Source organism: Oryzias latipes, chromosome 18 (genome assembly GCF_053564925.1).
Source record: "Oryzias latipes strain Hd-rR chromosome 18, Olatipes_Hd-rR_3.1".
Lineage (NCBI taxonomy): Eukaryota > Metazoa > Chordata > Actinopteri > Beloniformes > Adrianichthyidae > Oryzias > Oryzias latipes.
This window is the reverse complement of record NC_136254.1, coordinates 23,056,967-23,074,983: the sequence shown is the minus strand read 5'-3', so window position 1 is coordinate 23,074,983 and position 18,017 is coordinate 23,056,967. Positions and strand designations below refer to the sequence as shown.

Here is an 18,017-nt window from a genome sequence, read left to right as displayed (position 1 = left end):
CCAAACACACACACATCTCTCACATAAAAACACTAATTCTCTTTCCTTCTGTCAGCCTCATGCTCGGCTCCAGCCGATCCATCTCTGTTAACCAGTTTCTGTCCATCTTCATGCATGTTATTAGTCTCACAGGGTCTGAATATTAACTAAATACAATCACATTACAAACAAAAAAGGGTAATACTCATTTATTTCATCTGTCACAGTGAGAATAAAAGACCCACTCCAATGACAATGGTGTTTTTAACATGTTCTTGTAGCCTTTTTCTCGTAATGGAGGCTGTATATGAAGAAAATTAAGATTAAAACTGGATTATAACTATTTCTTCATTCAATTCGTTGTGAATCAGGAGCAGATGAGAGATTGTATTTGTGACGTAGACAATACGCTGGAAGAGCGTGCAAACAAATGGGTGATGGGAAGTGGAGCCTGCTTCACACAGTCCTGTCCACAACTACTGCCGCCCTGCAGAAATTATGTCCTAGAAAACAACACAGGTTTTTTGATTTTGGCTAAAAATATTCTAATCATAATTAACCCTTGTGCTATCTTAGATGACCCCACCCTTACATTGACGTGTTCTCCCTATCATGACAAAGGTGGATAAAGGTGGAAAGATTTCATGTAATCCATGGACACCAGTGAAGATCACAAATCATTGAAGAAATAAGGTTCAGAGCACTGTCTAGTGGGTCTAGATCAGTGTTTTTCAACCAGTGTGCCGCGGCACACTAGTGTGCCGTGGGAGATGGTCAAGTGTGCCGTGGGAAATTGCCCTCATTAATCATTAACTGATCTAAAAACATTTTCCATCTCCAGGAAATCAGCTCTTTGTTCATCCAAACAGGCCCTGATAAAACACTGAGTAGTTAGGAATATAAAAGATCTTAAAATTACTTTTTCTTTGTGTTTATTTGATTCTATTAAAGACATTTTGATAAGAATACGGTACCGCGATTTACTTGCAGCTATAGTGGTTTGCGGAAAAGTCCCGCCCCTTTAACTGTCTCCGCCAATCATTGTTGAAGGCTTAATCACATGTCATCAGTCTGACCAATCAGAAGTGGTTAATGTCTTCAGTTCCTTGTTCTTAATTCTGCTCATAAAGTCGCTCAGTTCTAACAAAAATACCAGCTAAAGCTCGTCTTTAGCGGTGTAGCTTTCCCCAGAGTCCGGTGTCAGACCGTGTCAGACCGTGAACAAAACAATGAAGCTCACAGACGCGAGTCTTTCTGCCCTTTTTCGGCAGTTTTCACACTACATCTCCCATGATGCATTGGCTTAAAGGGCCAGTGTCCCCGCGTCGTCCGTGTGAAATGTCTAGAAACCTCAACGAATAAACAAACAGTTTCTAAAGCAGGGGGGGGGGGGCTGTCGATCAATACAGACCGTAAATTACTGCTTTTCTTTTTTTTGGATGCTGGTGTGCCGCGGGATTTTTGTCAAGGTTAAAGTGTGCCGTGGCTCAAAAAAGGTTGAAAAACACTGGTCTAGATGACCCAACTCCCAAGGTTAAAGTGCCACGGATAGCACAAGGGTTACAAACCACTGGGAACACTTTTACAATAGATCAGATGATGTTTAGACTGCCCCTTCAAACAAGCTCAGAGATTGTGCAGTACCTTCTTTTTTCCAGTGGTGGGAAAGAACAGAAATTCTGTGATTTCACCAATTGAGTTTTTGTTTGAAATTTTCTGTTAAGGAGTCAAATTTGAATACCAGATCTATACATCAAAACAGTACAATAGTTTATTGATCATATTTTTCTATTCAAGATGCACATTAAGAAAGAAAATAACCATCAGCGGTAACTTTTACAGTTTAGTTTTGAAATAACAATTAAAAGAATAGACAAAATAAAATGTGTGTGGGTTATTTCTATGAAAAAAGGCAAAAAACCCTGTAAGATTGAGTTTACTGAATGAAAGAAAAACCCATGTTGAACAACAAAATGAGTAAAACACTTCATTTCATCAAACCACTCCAATTAGACTGCATAATAAAGCAAAGGAGAGATTTACTGCAGTATATTTAGGATTTAGGAGTTTTCTTACTATATCATAGTCCAGTTCTAGTATACAGTTAATGTTAACAAGCCACAACCCTTTATGTAACTTCCACTTAACCCTTGTGCTACTATCTTAGATGACCCCACCCTTCCATTGACGTGTTCTCCCTACCATGACAAAGGTGAAGAGGATTTCATCTTGTATATGGACACCATAGAAGATCACAAATCATTGAAGAAAAAAGGTTCAGAGCACTGTCTAGTGGGTCTAGATGACCCAACTCCCAATGTTAAAGTTCCTAGGATAGCACAAGGGTTACACACAACCTGTTTTATCACAAATACGTTTTTTTTTTACCTAAATCCAATTTATCAGCTCTCCTGGCTCACATCATTAGCATTCTTTTGCAGTTTTGTTTCAGCAGTTTCGTCAAAGTGAGGCCAAAAATTCAGTTTTCAACCCCCCCTTTGAGCTTCACCAAGTCACGCAGAGAATATTTCGGACAAAAATCCTCTCGGTTCAAAAACTGCAGTTGATGTGTTTTGTCCTCTGGTGCAAAGTGAGTTTTTGGTTTTATTTAAATTGAGCAATAGTTTTGCAAAAAGGAATGGATTGCACTGACACACAGGCTGGGTGACAGCTCTCTCTGTGGGGAAATTACCCTCATTTTTAGTGAAAACAGTAATGATTAGCTTTTATATTTTTCTCCCTTCCACTCTAACTTGCTGCACCCCTCTGCTCCAGGCCTTTTGCACCCCCCCCCAGACCCATACATTCCTGCTGTAAGTAGATCAATGAGCACACACTTTATGCCATTTATTGATCCTTTTATATCTGTCTGTCCTGTTATAATCTCTTTTCCTCCCTATTCCTCCTGCACGTTCTCTCCTGTTTCTAATTCTCACTGTGAGATACCCTATTTGTGCTGCTGCTGCTGCTGCTGAAGTATGTGTGTCTGTTTGACGCTGGTGTTAGTCTGAGTGGTTAACATATTATGAGCCCTCAGAGGGATGATTTTCGGGCATTCACACACACAAAGCCACACATTTTCAGGCTTTTTAGTGCACTTTTTTTCGTGCAATTTGTGCTTTTTAGTATTCTCCTGCGATCAGTTGCCATCTCCAGCTATCCCTGTGCACATAAACACACCTTTGTTCCTCAATCTCCTTCCTGGAATAATAAAACCCAGGTAATATCTTTTGTTATTTATTATTGCAGATGGAGCCATCGTTTCATGACCTCGCCGCCTCTCGCCCTCCTGCCGCTGCGTATGTTTCTATTTATCCAGACCTCTCTCGCTTCCCTCTTTTTTTCCCCTACCCTCTCTTCCTCTCTGCATATTTATTTAGACGTGCGTTTCTCCCCACTTTCACTCCATCTGTGCCCGCGTATCCAGCTTTTTTGTTTCCAGTCTTGTTTCCATAACAACTGCGACCTTTTGCTCGGTGCATAACCATTTTTAATCAGAAGTGGAGAGAAGCACAAGCGCGAGAGGGTGGGGGGCAGACTGTAAAGGGCATTACTCAGATGTTGCACTTGATTGCTTTGAAAGACAAGCGAAGGAATAAATGAAGAGAAATCTGCAACAGGTACCGGTACTGAACTTTAGGAACGACTTCAAGTCGTATCAAGAGGGGACTAAGCCTAAATTAGGAAAAAAGCACAGTTGCATGTCAGAGAAATTTACAACTACAATGCATTTTGGTTTCATGCCTCCTTTATCCAATGGGAGCAAGCTAATCAATAACTACAACGCCTTATCACTATTCTATCAATGGACTATTTATCATTCTGCAATAAAAGAAATGAACTATATTTGACGTAAACTTGATCAAATGTGTTTAAATCATAGGGAAAAAGAAATAGAATCCAACAATAATGACTGAAGTAATCCCTGTGGTATTTTAGATGACCCCACCCTTACATTGACGTGTTCTCCCTACCATGACAAAGGTGGATAAAGGTGGAAAGAGGATTTCATCTTGTATATGGACACAAGTGAAGATCACAAATCATTGAAGAAAAAAGGTTCAGAGCACTGTCTAGTGGGTCTAGATGACCCAACTCCCAACAGTAAAGTGCCTAGGATAGCACAAGGGTTAGAAACATCTTAAGAGGAAACTGGCCATTGCCCTAAAACTTCTATTTCAGAAGATCTAACAGCTCTCATGGAGGGGTGATGACTATTGGACTTCCTCGATTTATATTCCTACGATCCATTCAGATCGATCTGTTTGGTTGAATCAAGCTATCCCATTGTAAAATTGTTTCAAAATAAAATAAATCATTTTTATCAATATTGGAAAATACCATTTGGATTGAGACACGGTAGATTTATTTGACCATAACGTAAAAGCGACCAAGTGCATCAGAGCAGAAAACACACGTGTGGCATCAGCAAAAACGGATCTGTCCATCATTCCAGTCCAATGTGTGGAAACACTTTGAATTTAGCAAAGTCATGTGACCATACAGTGTGGTAGAATATTCTAATACTTTGTGTTATTTTGATGTGGGAAAACAACAGTGGTCAGAACTTTATGAGACTAAAATGTTTACTTGTTTTTTTGTACACATATTTAATTTACACTTTCAAGAAATCTGGAAAACTTCACCTGCACTGTTCAGTACCAGGTGTTGATCTGAGCCCCACTGGTTCAAGTTTTGGCAAAAGATATCCTGGATCGACTTTGTCAGTGAATCACATCATTCAAAATGATCTGATAAGGACTATGACTCATGTCGTCAACCACAAATTATGATTTGAATCAAATCGTTGTTAAAATGAATCGTTACACCCTTGTTCTTTTTACCATCATTTGACCAGGTTAAGCGAATTTTCAATAAAGCTATTTTTATGTTAAATTGAATTCACCTTAATGTTTTTTCTGTTTTAAAGTATGTATTTGACCATTGAGGGGGTTTCTTTCATTAACAGAGGCTTACCTACATTTGTCCATATCTGCATAACAGAAGTTTGCTACATTTTTTTTAGGGGGTTCTACCTCTAAATTAAAAATATTTAGTTAGTACAGAGTGAAATGATGTGAGTCCAGTCCAAGTTTGTGTGCGCTGTTTGGGGGTCATGCCAACATGGGAGGGAACGGGCAGCTCTCGAGCCCGCTCGCCCGCCCACCCGCGCGCCACTCCACTCCGGCAGCGGCGCGTGAGGCTGATGCCAGCCAAACTGACGAGGGAGGACAAACCTGCGCGAGGCAAGAGAGAGAGAGGAGGCGTTTCACGACACGAGCCGCGAGCTCCTTTCTGAAATTTTCCGCCAGGCCGGTCCCGGAAACCTTCGGAGACAACCAGGACTCGGAAATCTTCGGGAATCTCCGCCGTGTGTGCCCGAGAGTGAGTTCAATTTACAACTTACAGCTCCGCCAGGACACCGTCCACATCAAACGAGTCGCGAGGGTTAGGCGCGTGGCTCAGTTTTATACGTGTTCTTGTTTTTTTTTTAGATGCGACATTAGTCCAAACCGATGCTAATTAAGTCTAGGGCGGGCGCGCGCGAGCTGTTGAACCGGCAGATGTTTCCACTTTAGGCCTCAAAAAATAGACATTATTGGGGAGAATGTGTAATTATATTTTTATGTGATTTTATAAATATTTTTGAATTTGTTTCAATGACTTTTAAGCAAAATATTTGTATTAAAATGTATTATGCCAGATATATAATCCTTTTAAAGTCTTCCACTTAGAGATGTGTGTTTGTCTGTAATTTTCCAAATATTACTAATGACATATCTTATTTCAGTCAGCCCAGTTGGTGTGTCTGCACCTTTTTTTTCACTTTTCCATTTGAAGGCTCCAGCAGTCCAAGAGCATCCCTCTAAAGCCTAATCTAGTGGTTAATAGCTTTCATTTTCATTGCTCAGTGCTCATATTTTATGCAGCTTTCCGCTGGCTTTGAAAAGCTAATCTGTCCCTGATATAAGCGCATTGGTTGGCTTGCCATCTGGGCTGTATTATAGTTGAGAGGACAAGGCATTTGAATAATTGATATTTAGCTATTTATAGGAGGATTATTCTCTCTATTCCTATTGCAGTAGGGAAACCATGTTTTATCTATCTATCTATCTATCTATCTATCTATCTATCTATCTATCTATCTATCTATCTATCTATCTATCTATCTATCTATCTATCTATCTATCTCACGGACACACACATAGATGCCGTTCACTCCACAAAAACCATTGACCATTGTTAGCCTTCTCTCAATCCTCTTCCCCCCTCTTTGTGTATAGGTACGTGCACGGCGGCGTGCGTGTTCTTCTGACGGTAAACACTCTGATCAAACAGTGCTTAACAAGCTGCCTGAACTGATAACAGAGGATGAAGGGGGGGAGGAAGGAAAAAGGGGGCAGCGTATGGGAGATAATGTTAGAAAGAATAGAAAAAAACAGAGATGGGCATGTGGTCGAGGGAGCTGCACTCCTGAGGCTTTAATAATCATTTCAAATGACAGAACTTGGTGATTTTTGTGCACACTTTTTGTGCAACTCGTTTTGTGCGGTTGAAAAAAAAACTGCCCATTTAGGAAGCACGCAGGAAATCAAAATGAATGCCGATATGTGGCCAGATGTGAGGGTAGACTGACCCCCTCTCTCCAGCTGTCATCCTGCAGTGACACCCCCTTTTTCTCTCATGTGTTGTCTTAGATTCAAGCTCCAGCGTCCCAAACCCAAATGTCTTTGAAATCTGCCAAAACTCTGAGCAGGATCTGGACGGATTTTTAACACTTTTTTTCCCTGCGCAGCTCTGCAGCTCTCCTATCAGAGTGGAAGTGGCTGTGTCCTGTGATTGACCGGTGACCTGGTTTGTTATCCAGGCAAGCAGAAATCGTGCTGCAGTCACAACATTATCGAGAGGTCAGTTCACTAATATGACAGTAGGGACCCATATTTCTGGGGTACAAACTTTTGAATCGAGGTTTGAGATTTATTTATCGCACAACTTATATACGTAAAAAAAAAAGAACACTAAAGTTAGATTCACACGGCCCTCTGCATCACCCGTTCAAGCCGCCACTTTCAATGAAAAGTCTATGTGTGTGAATGCCAATCATGACCAATCAGAGGGTCAGATTTGTTAGTGACATATGGATGGCGTCCCTTTTAATTCACGGAAGTGCCAACCGCTTGAAAATTGATCACGGAAGAGAAATTAATAATTGCAATTTGAGCCCAGCGGGGATTATGTGGCACAGAGTCTTTCATTTATCGGAATAGAGCTTTGAAGAAAAAAGCCTGGAGCAAGATTCATTTTGACATTTGGCACTAAGCCTCTTCCAACTGTAGGTGGCAGACATGCCCTACAAAGGAAAAAGGGGAATCACCTCCCTTCTTGTCCTGTGTGAACACTGTGGGCTAAAGCGGTGTTCCTGAACACTAGTCACATGCCTGGTAGCATAGGGTATTTTATATATAAAAAAAACATCGCTTGGCACTGCCACTTCCACCACAACGGCTTTCCTCTGTTCTTTATCCACCACTACAATGTATGTGTGTGTGTGTGTGTGTGTGTATATATTTATATATTTATATATATATATATATATATATATTTATATATATATATATATATATATATATATATATATATATATATATATATATATATATATATATATATATATATATATATATATATATATATATATATATATATATATATATAAAATATTGCGTTTCTGGGGATTTTCTTATTCAAGTCATTGTTAATCAGAAAAGGATTTTTATTTGGAAAAATGCTTGTAGCAGTGATGTAGAGCCTAGAATTGGCAAAACACAAGCTCCCTGCTCCGCTTAATTCCGATATATCCGCTTGTTAATTACTAGATCTATGTACGTCTTTGTTTCCTCGTCTGAAGTGGCATTTCGATCAGAACTGTACAGCTGGATAGCTCCAGAATTTCTCACCATTTAATGTTGCACCGTTAATGTTAGCTTGGGGGCGTGAGGAAGCTACCAGGAGAGATTGTAAAATGAGAGCTCTCAGAAACTGGGAGGGGAAATTCTACTGTTACTATGTCCTAGAAAAGGACAGATTTAACTAAATGTGGCTAAAACGGCTTAATCATGGGACCAATGGGAATGGCTTTACAATAGATCAAAAGATAGCCAGAATATTCCTTTTCATGCATTAATCGTGTTTGAGATTATGGTTAAGTGTGTTTTTAATAGATTTTTTTTCCCTTCGCTTTGCAGAAATGAATTCCCCCTCAGATCTTTTTGATGACTCGTCCCAGCCAGTTCGAGCTTTTGCTCCCGCTCTCGCCTCGGCAGATCATGGAGTTCATCCTCAACCCGGCGTCGGTCGCTCCACTCATGCTTTTCGACCTCCTGGCTTCCCTCTTATTCACCACCTCCTTCAGCCAGGAGGCCCTAGAAGAATCCTCTCTGTAAACCGACAGCAGGAAGAAGATGGAGTCACAGTCAGACGAGTTGATGAGGACATAGATGGAGGGGAGGAAAGGCCGGTGGAGGGAGGAAAAGACAACTTGTTGCAGGTTAAGAAGAGGCACGGGGCCGACTGGAGCGAAGACGCTCTGAAAATGAAGAGGATGAAGCTGAGAGACGGGGAGGTGGAGGAGAGGGATAAGAGGCGTGAAGGAGGACGTGATGGAAAGAGGAGAGAGAAAGAGGAGCTGAAGGAACAGCTGGAAGAGGCGAAAGAAAGACTGCAGCTCCTGCAGGAGAGAGTGTGGAAGGCCTTTGGAGAAAAGCACAGAGAAGAAGAGGAGGAGAAGAAAGCAAAGCAGAGAAACGACAACAGCCGAGAGGGCGATGGAGGAGAAGGAGACGAGGAGATGACAGAGGAGGACGAGGAGGATATTACAGGAGGGATGTATGATGAAGAGGACATTGATGGTGGACAGATGGAAAAGGAGACCTTCTCCCTTTTAGCTGCCTCCACGTTTGAGGACTTCCACAAGCGGAAAGAAGACAGAGAACTGAGGATGGAGAGAGGGAGAGCAAGCAGGTTGGAGGGTGAAATGGAGGGGTCGGGGATGTGGATGGACTGCAGGGAACTGCTGAGAGGAGACTGGAATGGTGGGATGGAAGATGAGGGAGAGGAAGGAGGTCAGAAGTTTGCTCAGGCACTGAAGCTGGAGCTGGGGAGCGCCGTGGCGCGCGTCATCGATCGAGTTCTGCGCCTTTACACAGAGATGACGGATCACGCTCTTTCCTCTCCTCCTGCCAGCATCTCCTTTCACCAACCGGATTCTGGACTTGATGGCAGCAATGACGGGGGGGCGTGGGTGGGGCTTTTAACCAGAGGGAGGCAGGAGGAAGTGCCAGGCGGGAAGGGCGATGCAACGGCAGGACATGACGGAGAGAAGCAGCTTCAGAAGTTGAGCCTTCCTCCCGGACCGCCCCTGCGCTCCGAGCCAGATCAATCGATGCCCTTGGCCGTTCACAGGTCACCTGACACACGAAAGCCACACCCTCTTCTCGGACCGCCGCTCTCGACTCACCTCCACCCGCCTCAACCAAACCTGTCCTTGCATCACCCGCCGTTACCCCGTCCCTCTGCTCTCCCTCCGCTTATCCCCTCGGTACCCCAACCCAAGGACCCTTCCTCCTCCTTCCACACGCCTTCATCCTCCTCCTCTTCTTCCTCCTCTTTCCCTGCCCCTCCACCTCCTCCACCCCCGCCTCTCCCCCTCCCTTTGCTCCACTACTCCATGCAGCAGCTCTTTTCCCGCTCGCTCCCCCACCCTCAGCTGCACCACCTCCCTCCGTCACGTAAGGACTATTTGAGCCCCGACTCCTTCCTGGAGTTCTCCTCTCCCCCGGCCTTCCCCCCACTCTCATTGCTCAGCCACTTGGACCCCTTGCTGGTGCGTCACGGAGGTCGAGAGAGGGAAAGGGGGGTGAGGGGGGATGGAGGTGTGAGAGGGGGAGGAGTAGTGGACGGAGGAGAGCTCTATTTGACCGGCGGGGGGATATCCTTTTATCGGCATGCAGAGTGAGGTGTACGTTTTTGTGTTTTAAAGGGACGTGTGTGTTTCCTTAACGGAGCTCATGTGTACTCCCAGGAGGGTTTGTCTCCCTGTCATCTGAAGAAGGCCAAGCTCATGTTCTTCTACACACGCTACCCGAGCTCCAACACACTCAAGACCTACTTCCCAGACGTGAAGGTGCGTTTGTTCATGCCTAACCGTGTTCACGCCAAAGCTACGGTCAAGTAACCACAACGGAGTATCAGGGCCACCAAGAAAGAAAGAAATTCAATTAATACACAAGAATAAAGTTGTAAAAGTATAACAAAAATGTCAAAAATGTATGAGAATAAAGTTGTAAAATTATTGGGGGAAAAAGCGGATATTTTACAAGAATAACATTTTAAAATTTGAGAAACATTGTAATTTTATGAGAATAAACTTGTAAAATAATAAGAAAAATGAGAACAGAAGAGTTTTTTGGTGTGCACCAAAACCTACCGCATGAGGGCCTGGTGAACCGCCTGGCGGACCGCCTGGCAAGCGGTAATAATAATAATAATACAAATAATATGCAAAATGCGGTAGATGTAAAATAAGCTCAAAAACAAAAAAATTTCTTACAACAAAATAAGCCAATTTTTCATGAGCAATAATTTACTTGTACAGGAATTAAATCTGTGCCATTGGCATCATTAGCACCATGCTCTAACTAAGTGACCCTTGTGCTATCTTAGATGACCCCACCCTTACTTTGACGTGTTATTCTCACCATGACAAAGGTGGATAAAGGTGGAAAGATTTCATGTTATCCATGGACACCAGTGAAGATCACAAATCATTGAAGAAAAAAGGTTCAACGCACTGTTTAGTGGGTCTAGATGACCCAACTCCCAATGTCAAAAAGCCTAGGATAGCACAAGGGTTACGCGGTCACATGACATACATGAAGTACCAACCATGACAAAAATAAACAAGAATAGTAGTGAATAAAAGGAGAAATTTAAAACAAATGTTTTCTAGATTCTGATAAGATTCCATCTTTCTTTCATGTCTTTTAATTTAGCATCAATTTTAAGTTACATTTCAAACGTAATTATTTTAAATGAATTTCAGGTTTTCAATCATTTCAAATACTGGTAACTACAAATAAGCAAACAAAATTATTTTACTATACAAATTTAATAATGCCTCGGGGGATCAAATTAGTCTCGGAGGGTGTTGAATGATATTCTCAGACGTAGAAAAAAAACTACAGTGTTCCCTGATGTCTTAGAGCAAAGTCAATCAAATAACCTCAGTTTATCTGATATTTTTTACAATTATTTCTGGTAAGTTGGGAAAAGTCTCTCTCAAAAATTTGTCCACCAGGTGATGCCAATTACAAATTCTACCGTCAGGGTAATTATCCAAATTCCCTTTTTCCTAAAACCCACCTGTAAAACAGATGTGGTAAATATCATAAACGAGCCAAGATCGTTTTTCACAGTTGGTGCTGATAACATAAGTAGCAATATCGTTAAACCCATAGTAAATGAAATCGCAGAACCTCTGCCATTAATCTTTCATTGATACATTTCAAAGTCCCTAAAATGACCAAGATAGCTCAAATAATACCCATATTTAACTCTAGGTACAAAATCGATGTTCAAAACTACAGACTTATATCAATACTGCCAACTCTATCTAAAGTATTTGAGTGAGTTGTGTATTCAAGATTGACAGACTATTTGGTAAAATACCAATTCATTAGTGCCTCAACAATATGGCTTTAGGAAAAACAGCACCATGTGTATGGCCATCTTAGATCTTGTGGAAAAAATTATCACAGCCTTTGAAAGAGGTGAATATGGTATTGGTGTTTTTTTGGATCTATCAAAGGCATTTGATACTATTGATCATGAAATATTACTCAGCAAATTAATGCATTATGGTATCAGGGGACTAGCACTTCAATGGTTCAGGAGTTATATATGTGGAAGAGAGCAATATGCTAACATTGTATAGATCCCTGTTTAAGCCTCACCTGAACTATTTTAATATCTTATGGAATAACACATATTCTACCTACACTGCAAAACTTCAGACTACACAAAAGAAAGCCATAAGAGCAATAACCTGGTCCATCCCAAATCCCCCAACAGATCCTCTCTTCAACAGATACAGCCTACTTAAGATACCGGATACATGTCATAATGCATGTGCAATATACAGTGTTGTTAACAAATTTAATGGTCATTTGTGTGACCTCATACCACCAGGACACCAGGGGAAAGCATATGCTAAGGGAAAAATAGGAAGCTACAGTGTACCAGCTTTTCAGTCTGCACTAGAGGCCCACAAACTTTGATTAATTAAGAGAATAATGTTAAACAGTCTGCTACAATAAATATTTTTAAAAGGAGACTGAAATTGCAATTGTTGTCAACTTATTGTATATAATGTTGCTGCGGCTGAAACCACTTACTGCCGTTCCCTGTTTGTGACGTATATATGGATATGCATCTGAGTTTACGTTGTATAAGTTTATAAACGTATATACTAACACTTTCCACTAATATTACCAAAATCTTATATTATCATTTTATTTATTTATTATGCTTTACGTTTGACCCCTAATAATAAGCATCTGTTTCCGGGGTGTCCATTTTTTCCACCTTTGTATTTTGAGGTGATTTGTTGTTTGTGACTCATTGTTGAAAACTAAACTAAACTAAACTGAAAACTTAAGAAACAATGGAAACAGACGCATTATGATCTTGAAAAACAGAGTTGCAACTGATAAGAAAGGAAAAGCCACCAACTAAATGCATAGAATTAAAAAAATAGAAAATACTATAAATACATATTTATTAATAAATTTCTCACGAGAAATACATTCAAAGATTAGATTATAAATAAACATAAAATTAAAAATGTGGCCCGTACGGGGATCGAACCCGCGACCTTGGCGTTATTAGCACCACGCTCTAACCAACTGAGCTAACCGGCCGATTGATGCGAAATGGGGAGCGCACGTGTTTTAAACACGAGCAGTGAATGTTGCGATTTGTGCGATCACTTTTACCCCTGTGTGCTGTTTTAAAGATGGTCAACCCAAACACATTTAATTTTTGCTGTCCTCACCTGCTCGTGTGCTCTCCCGGTGTCTGTCTAGTTTAACCGCTGCGTCACATCCCAGATGATCAAGTGGTTCAGCAACTTCAGGGAGTTCTTCTACATCCAGATGGAGCGTTTCGCTCGCCAGGCGGTCCGCGAGGCCCTCACGCGGTGGGTTTTGGCGCACAAATAAAAAGCTGCTTCTCTGTGGGGGGACTGTTACAATAATCTTGAACTGACTCTGAAATACAGGGAAGGTGCATCGCGTTTGGGGAGAGACAGTCAGCTGCGAGTGGGCCGAGAGACTGAGCTGTACCGCATACTGAACATGCACTACAACAAAAGTAACGTCTACCAGGTGAGAAGCAGCACAATACACAGATTAAGAGAAAACACTGGAGGAAAAGATACGCTTATTATTTACTAAATGAAGACATTAAACTTGCTGCACTATAGTTTATCAACATAATATAAACACCACATATTTTCTAGTTAAATGACTGTATTAATTTTCCAGGAACAAAATAATGCATAAGAAAAAAGTCACTCCAGAGTATCAGTTTCTCACTTGCGGGAGAAAAGTGTAACCTTCTGGACAAATCTACCAGGATCGGTGTAATACTGCGTTCACGCCAAATGCCATTCACACGTCATATTTAAATAAAAACTATAAACATCTTAAGAGGAGATTTTATGAGGAGAACAATCCATGTTTGTGTTGGACTTCTTATTCTGTGCTGCTTTCAGTAACAAATACTGATAAACACACCTACAGTGCCCCCTAGTGGTCGTTAGTTGGAAACAACCGCTATAGGGCAACCGATTGTTAGTGGGAAAATACCAGTGAGGTGAGGCAAGTGAGGCACAGCCTCACCTGACATAATCGTGATAAAATAGAAAAAGGTAAATTAAGTAAATATTATTTTCCACTGATCTGTGTTAAATATACATTTTCAGTCAACTCAACATGTTTTCCACAGTTTTTGAGGTTAAAATAGCTGAATTTGAGTGTTGCGCGATCACAGACGGAGCGGAAACTCCGGGTGAGGCTCTGAGGCGCTGTGCCTCGTGTCTGATGGCAGCGCTCAATGTTAACAGAGACGTGCGCTAAAAACACTGCTATAGGCCTGCAGAAAAGGCGTTAGGTGAGGCAAGCCTCACCAGCAGGGGACAGACGTGAGCGGACAGCTGCTTTGTAGCTAAACTGGTACCGTAGACTGAGGACGTCTTTCACCATTGAGAGAGAAACTTCTATAAATTAAAGGAAGACTTTCCAACAGATCATAGAGCTTTTTGTGGAGAAGGATCAGAGCATGGACTCAACAAGTAAGGCCAAACATAATTTTCAATTTTTGTTTTTTTTAAATAACATGGGAGTAAGTTAAAAAAAAATGCAAGTAAAATTATTTATTTTATTTTTATGATCATTTTCACAGACAACATTTGATAACTGATTAAAGCACCAGAATTTGAGTTGGAAAAATGCCAGAAATAGTTACTGAAGGTCAAATGTGTGCTGAACACATCTTTATACTTTAATTTGTTTACAGTACATATGAATAATTTATACACAAAGAGTGTTCTATCCATGTCTGTAACAGAAATATCCTCTGTAGGACAAATACTTTCTTGTGTGTATTTTAAAAGCTGTCAGCTAGTGTTGGATGAATGGTGAAATATTTAGTTCTTTCATTGTAAAACTTGACTCCAGAGGATTCAGTGCCTCACCAGCCATCGACCTCACCGCACGTCACTGGAAAATACCGAATATACGAGTTTATTTATGTCTGAAAAAATCACAGACAAGTTCAAGAGGTTTGTTTTTCCAGGAAATGATTTTAATTGCGTGGCTTAAAGGGAGGCTACACCAAATGATTAATACTTAACCCAGATTTAGCACCAGTTCATAGCTTACTAATGCTATAATATGAAGCACTTCACTAGTAGAATTTCGGAGGACTAGCAAACTAAAGTCTCTGGACTTGGGCCCTTCTTGAATTAAACAGGGGCGCTGCCATATTGGATAACTAGTGCTGCCATCTATGGGATAAAGCTAAACTCATGCAAGAGAGGCCCAACTCCAGGATTTGGGCCCCTCTTGTACTTAATGCATTTTAAATGTCAAGCATAGTCAATACATTACAACAGACTTGGGACTTTTTTGCACATAATCAGACAGCTTTTCCCTTGAAGACCATAGAACATATAATATCTCTATTTTGAAAAATTGTGGACTTGGGCCCCTTTTGAACTCACCGATTCAATTGTTGTGAATCAGGAGCGGTTGAAAAAAGTACTTTTTGACAAAGATGTGATGTACAAAAATCCTAAAAGACCACTGGAAACGCTTTTAGAATAGATACAAACATGATAGGGGTGGGTCTTTAAGTCATGAAAATCTCGAAAATGACGCAGAGTTTTTTTGTGTAAACTTGTATTTGCATTTGCTGATATTTCCCATCTGTGTTAAGAGCTGCACCTGTGTCACATCCTGTCTTTATGGTGGATAAGGGGCTCATGGGTGAAGGTCTGTGCGGGTTTTCTGCTCTGACAGCTGGAAAAAATACCAGAGTAAAACCTGGGAGCACATCAAAGGCACTCTTCATTCCCCAAAGGACCTTTGCACACAAAAGAGTTCAAAACTTTTGCCAGTGCACTGAATTTTAATTGTTCCATTGCTTTTGATGGAGAGAAAAAATATTCTCGGTTTAACCCATTCCTAAAAAAGATATAGAAAGAATCAAAACGTGCAGAGAATGCAATTTATGGTGATAAATAAGGTAAATAATCTTCTGTGCTCTGTTGTTCGGTTTGTTTTTATTAGGTTCCTGAGCGGTTTCTGGAGGTGTCTGAAGTGGCCCTGAGAGAATTCTACTCAGCTATTTGGACTGGGAGGGACAGCGACCCCTGCTGGAAGAAGGGAATCTACAAAATCATTTGTAAACTGGATAGTCCACTTCCTGAAGCTTTCAGGATGCCTGGTTGTCCAGTGGGCTGAGGGCTAAACTGCATTCATTCCATATACACAACTAAAAATGCATGCTAAATTATAAATATTGTATGAGGTAGCCTTGTTTTACAACTCAGTTAAAGGGGCAGAAAGGGGTATTCATGGAGCAAATTTCCTTGACATTGTGTAGACGGAGGCTGACATTCTGAAACTGGACACACTAAGCAGTCTGATAGGAGTCTTGTGACCGCACTTATCGAAGACGTGCCCATGCCACTAAAAAAGAAAAGCTGGAATTTCGTTTTTAAAACATTCCTGAGCAGCCATTGGACTTGTGAAATGGCGGGTTTGATAAAACTGTCCCGAATGGAGAACCCGGTCAATACGTTTTACTGCTAATCATGAGCATTTTTTTTAGATGTGATGTGGAATTTTGTAGATGTTGCTTTCTCCCCCAAATGATGTATATCTAGACGAAAAATGTTCGACATATTCCCAAGTATTCAGTTTAACTATTGTACTTCAAAAAGTGATGTTTGAATCCCCCTGTGGTTCTAAAAAAGAAATTACATTTTTACCAAAACATAGCCGTAAAACTGCTGTGTGACGTTCAACAATCTGCCAGAGGTGTCCATCAAATGTTAGACCCTGATTTGCTGCTGCAAGGTGAATCTCATTGCTGCTGTGGTGTGGGCTTGTTTTTCTGCAGCACAACACTTTTGTTTTCATTCAAAATGTGGAGCGTGAATCAAAGCACAGAAGGTTTTTGTGCCTGTATATTTCACTCTTCAGGACTCTTCTTTTTCCTTTTTCATGTGAATAAATGATGAATTCGTGTAACTTCGAGCAGAAAACACCATGCTGAAAAGGACTGATTTGGTGTTTACCTTTATGAACTCCTATGGTTGACATATTCATTCAAAGACCCACTCTGATGAAAATGGTGTTTTTTAACACGTTTTTGTGACATTTTTCTGACGATAGAGGACATATTTTAAGAAAATTAAGCTTCAAATTGTTTTTCTGACTATGTCTTTTTCAAATCGTGAATCAGGTTGGGAAAAAAAATGCAGCTTGAAAAGGAGCGCCTTATTTACGTAGAAAATACGCACAAAAGTGATGGGGAAGGGGGATGGGGTTGTTCCACCACAACAGTCCCACATTTCAGAGGTGAAGTTCTAATAAACTCCTGCCGCTCTGCAGAAACTATGTCCTAGAAAAGGACATGGGTTATTTGATTTTCCCTTAAAAATAAAAAAAACTTCATAAGTCATAATTCAGAAACACTATGAAAATAGATCACAAGATGATAGGAGGGAATCTTTACAGATGATGTGTTGTTTTTATGTGACTTCTTTGGATAGAAACCTTCACGAGTGTATATCATATTTCCTGAGGGTTTTTAGTAAATTGCTCTATATCATGATTCTTATCTAATGCAAAGTTGTGAAAGAATTTGTGACGTGAATTCATGTGCATGTTTCTAAGCTTTGGCTGATGTTTTCTCCTTTGCATCTTTATTTTACAGCCTACCTATTGCTTTGTTTGTTAGTAGATTTGCTCCTTGTTCAATCTTTACTGAATGTTTGAATTTAGCAGCCTATTAAAGTGTTAGCAGACTTGTGTCATGACATCTGAAAATTGCAGGTTCAATAATTACAAGCTGTTTTTAATGAAGGGGACTCACACTCATGCAGCCAATAATGGAGACGCTCTGCCTTTAGCTTTGTTCCAAGTAGCAGCCAGTAACAGTTTATTGGCTCTGTGAGCTGAAAACAGCTAATTCTGCCACAGTGGATGTGGTTGAATAAAAAAAAAAAAATGCATGCATGCTCTGCATTCCTTTAAAGCGACTGCCTGAACAGGGAGCACTCTGTTTACTTTGGCATTTCTCATGAAATAAAGCAGCACATTCAGATAAATACAAATAGAATTTTGATTTCACTACTATTTTTCTCCTCATAGTCTTTAAAACCAAACCATATTTCTTGAGATTCTTTGGAA

General features: G+C 40.6%; 1 protein-coding gene and 1 non-coding gene across 3 annotated transcripts; one reads left to right on the top strand and one right to left on the bottom strand.

Annotated features, from left to right (window-relative positions):
• Nucleotides 1-5,155: 5,155 nt before the first annotated feature.
• On the top strand, nt 5,156-17,654 carry prox3 (prospero homeobox 3). Of its 2 annotated transcripts, XM_023965928.2 has the most exons (7): nt 5,156-5,364; nt 6,776-6,887; nt 8,226-9,967; nt 10,055-10,162; nt 13,122-13,234; nt 13,316-13,421; nt 15,888-17,654. In XM_023965928.2, the coding sequence occupies exons 3-7, from the start codon at nt 8,228-8,230 to the stop codon at nt 16,059-16,061; spliced, it is 2,241 nt and encodes a 746-aa protein (XP_023821696.1). In that variant the 5' UTR covers nt 5,156-5,364; nt 6,776-6,887; nt 8,226-8,227; the 3' UTR covers nt 16,062-17,654. The 2 variants fall into 2 exon arrangements, with proteins under 2 accessions (XP_023821696.1, XP_023821697.1); XM_023965929.2 differs by lacking the exon at nt 6,776-6,887.
• Nucleotides 12,883-12,956, bottom strand: trnai-aau (transfer RNA isoleucine (anticodon AAU)). The gene has a single exon. It is a non-coding gene; the product is annotated as a tRNA-Ile (tRNA).
• Nucleotides 17,655-18,017: the final 363 nt, after the last annotated feature.

Bases quoted from the DNA above. Each gene is read 5' to 3' on its own strand.
- prox3 (XM_023965929.2), top strand. From the start codon at position 8,228: ATGAATTCCCCCTCAGATCTTTTTGATGACTCGTCCCAGCCAGTTCGA. The intron at 13,235-13,315 runs GTGGGTTTTGGC...TCTGAAATACAG, and splicing joins GTCCGCGAGGCCCTCACGCG to GGAAGGTGCATCGCGTTTGG. The intron at 13,422-15,887 runs GTGAGAAGCAGC...TGTTTTTATTAG, and splicing joins ACAAAAGTAACGTCTACCAG to GTTCCTGAGCGGTTTCTGGA.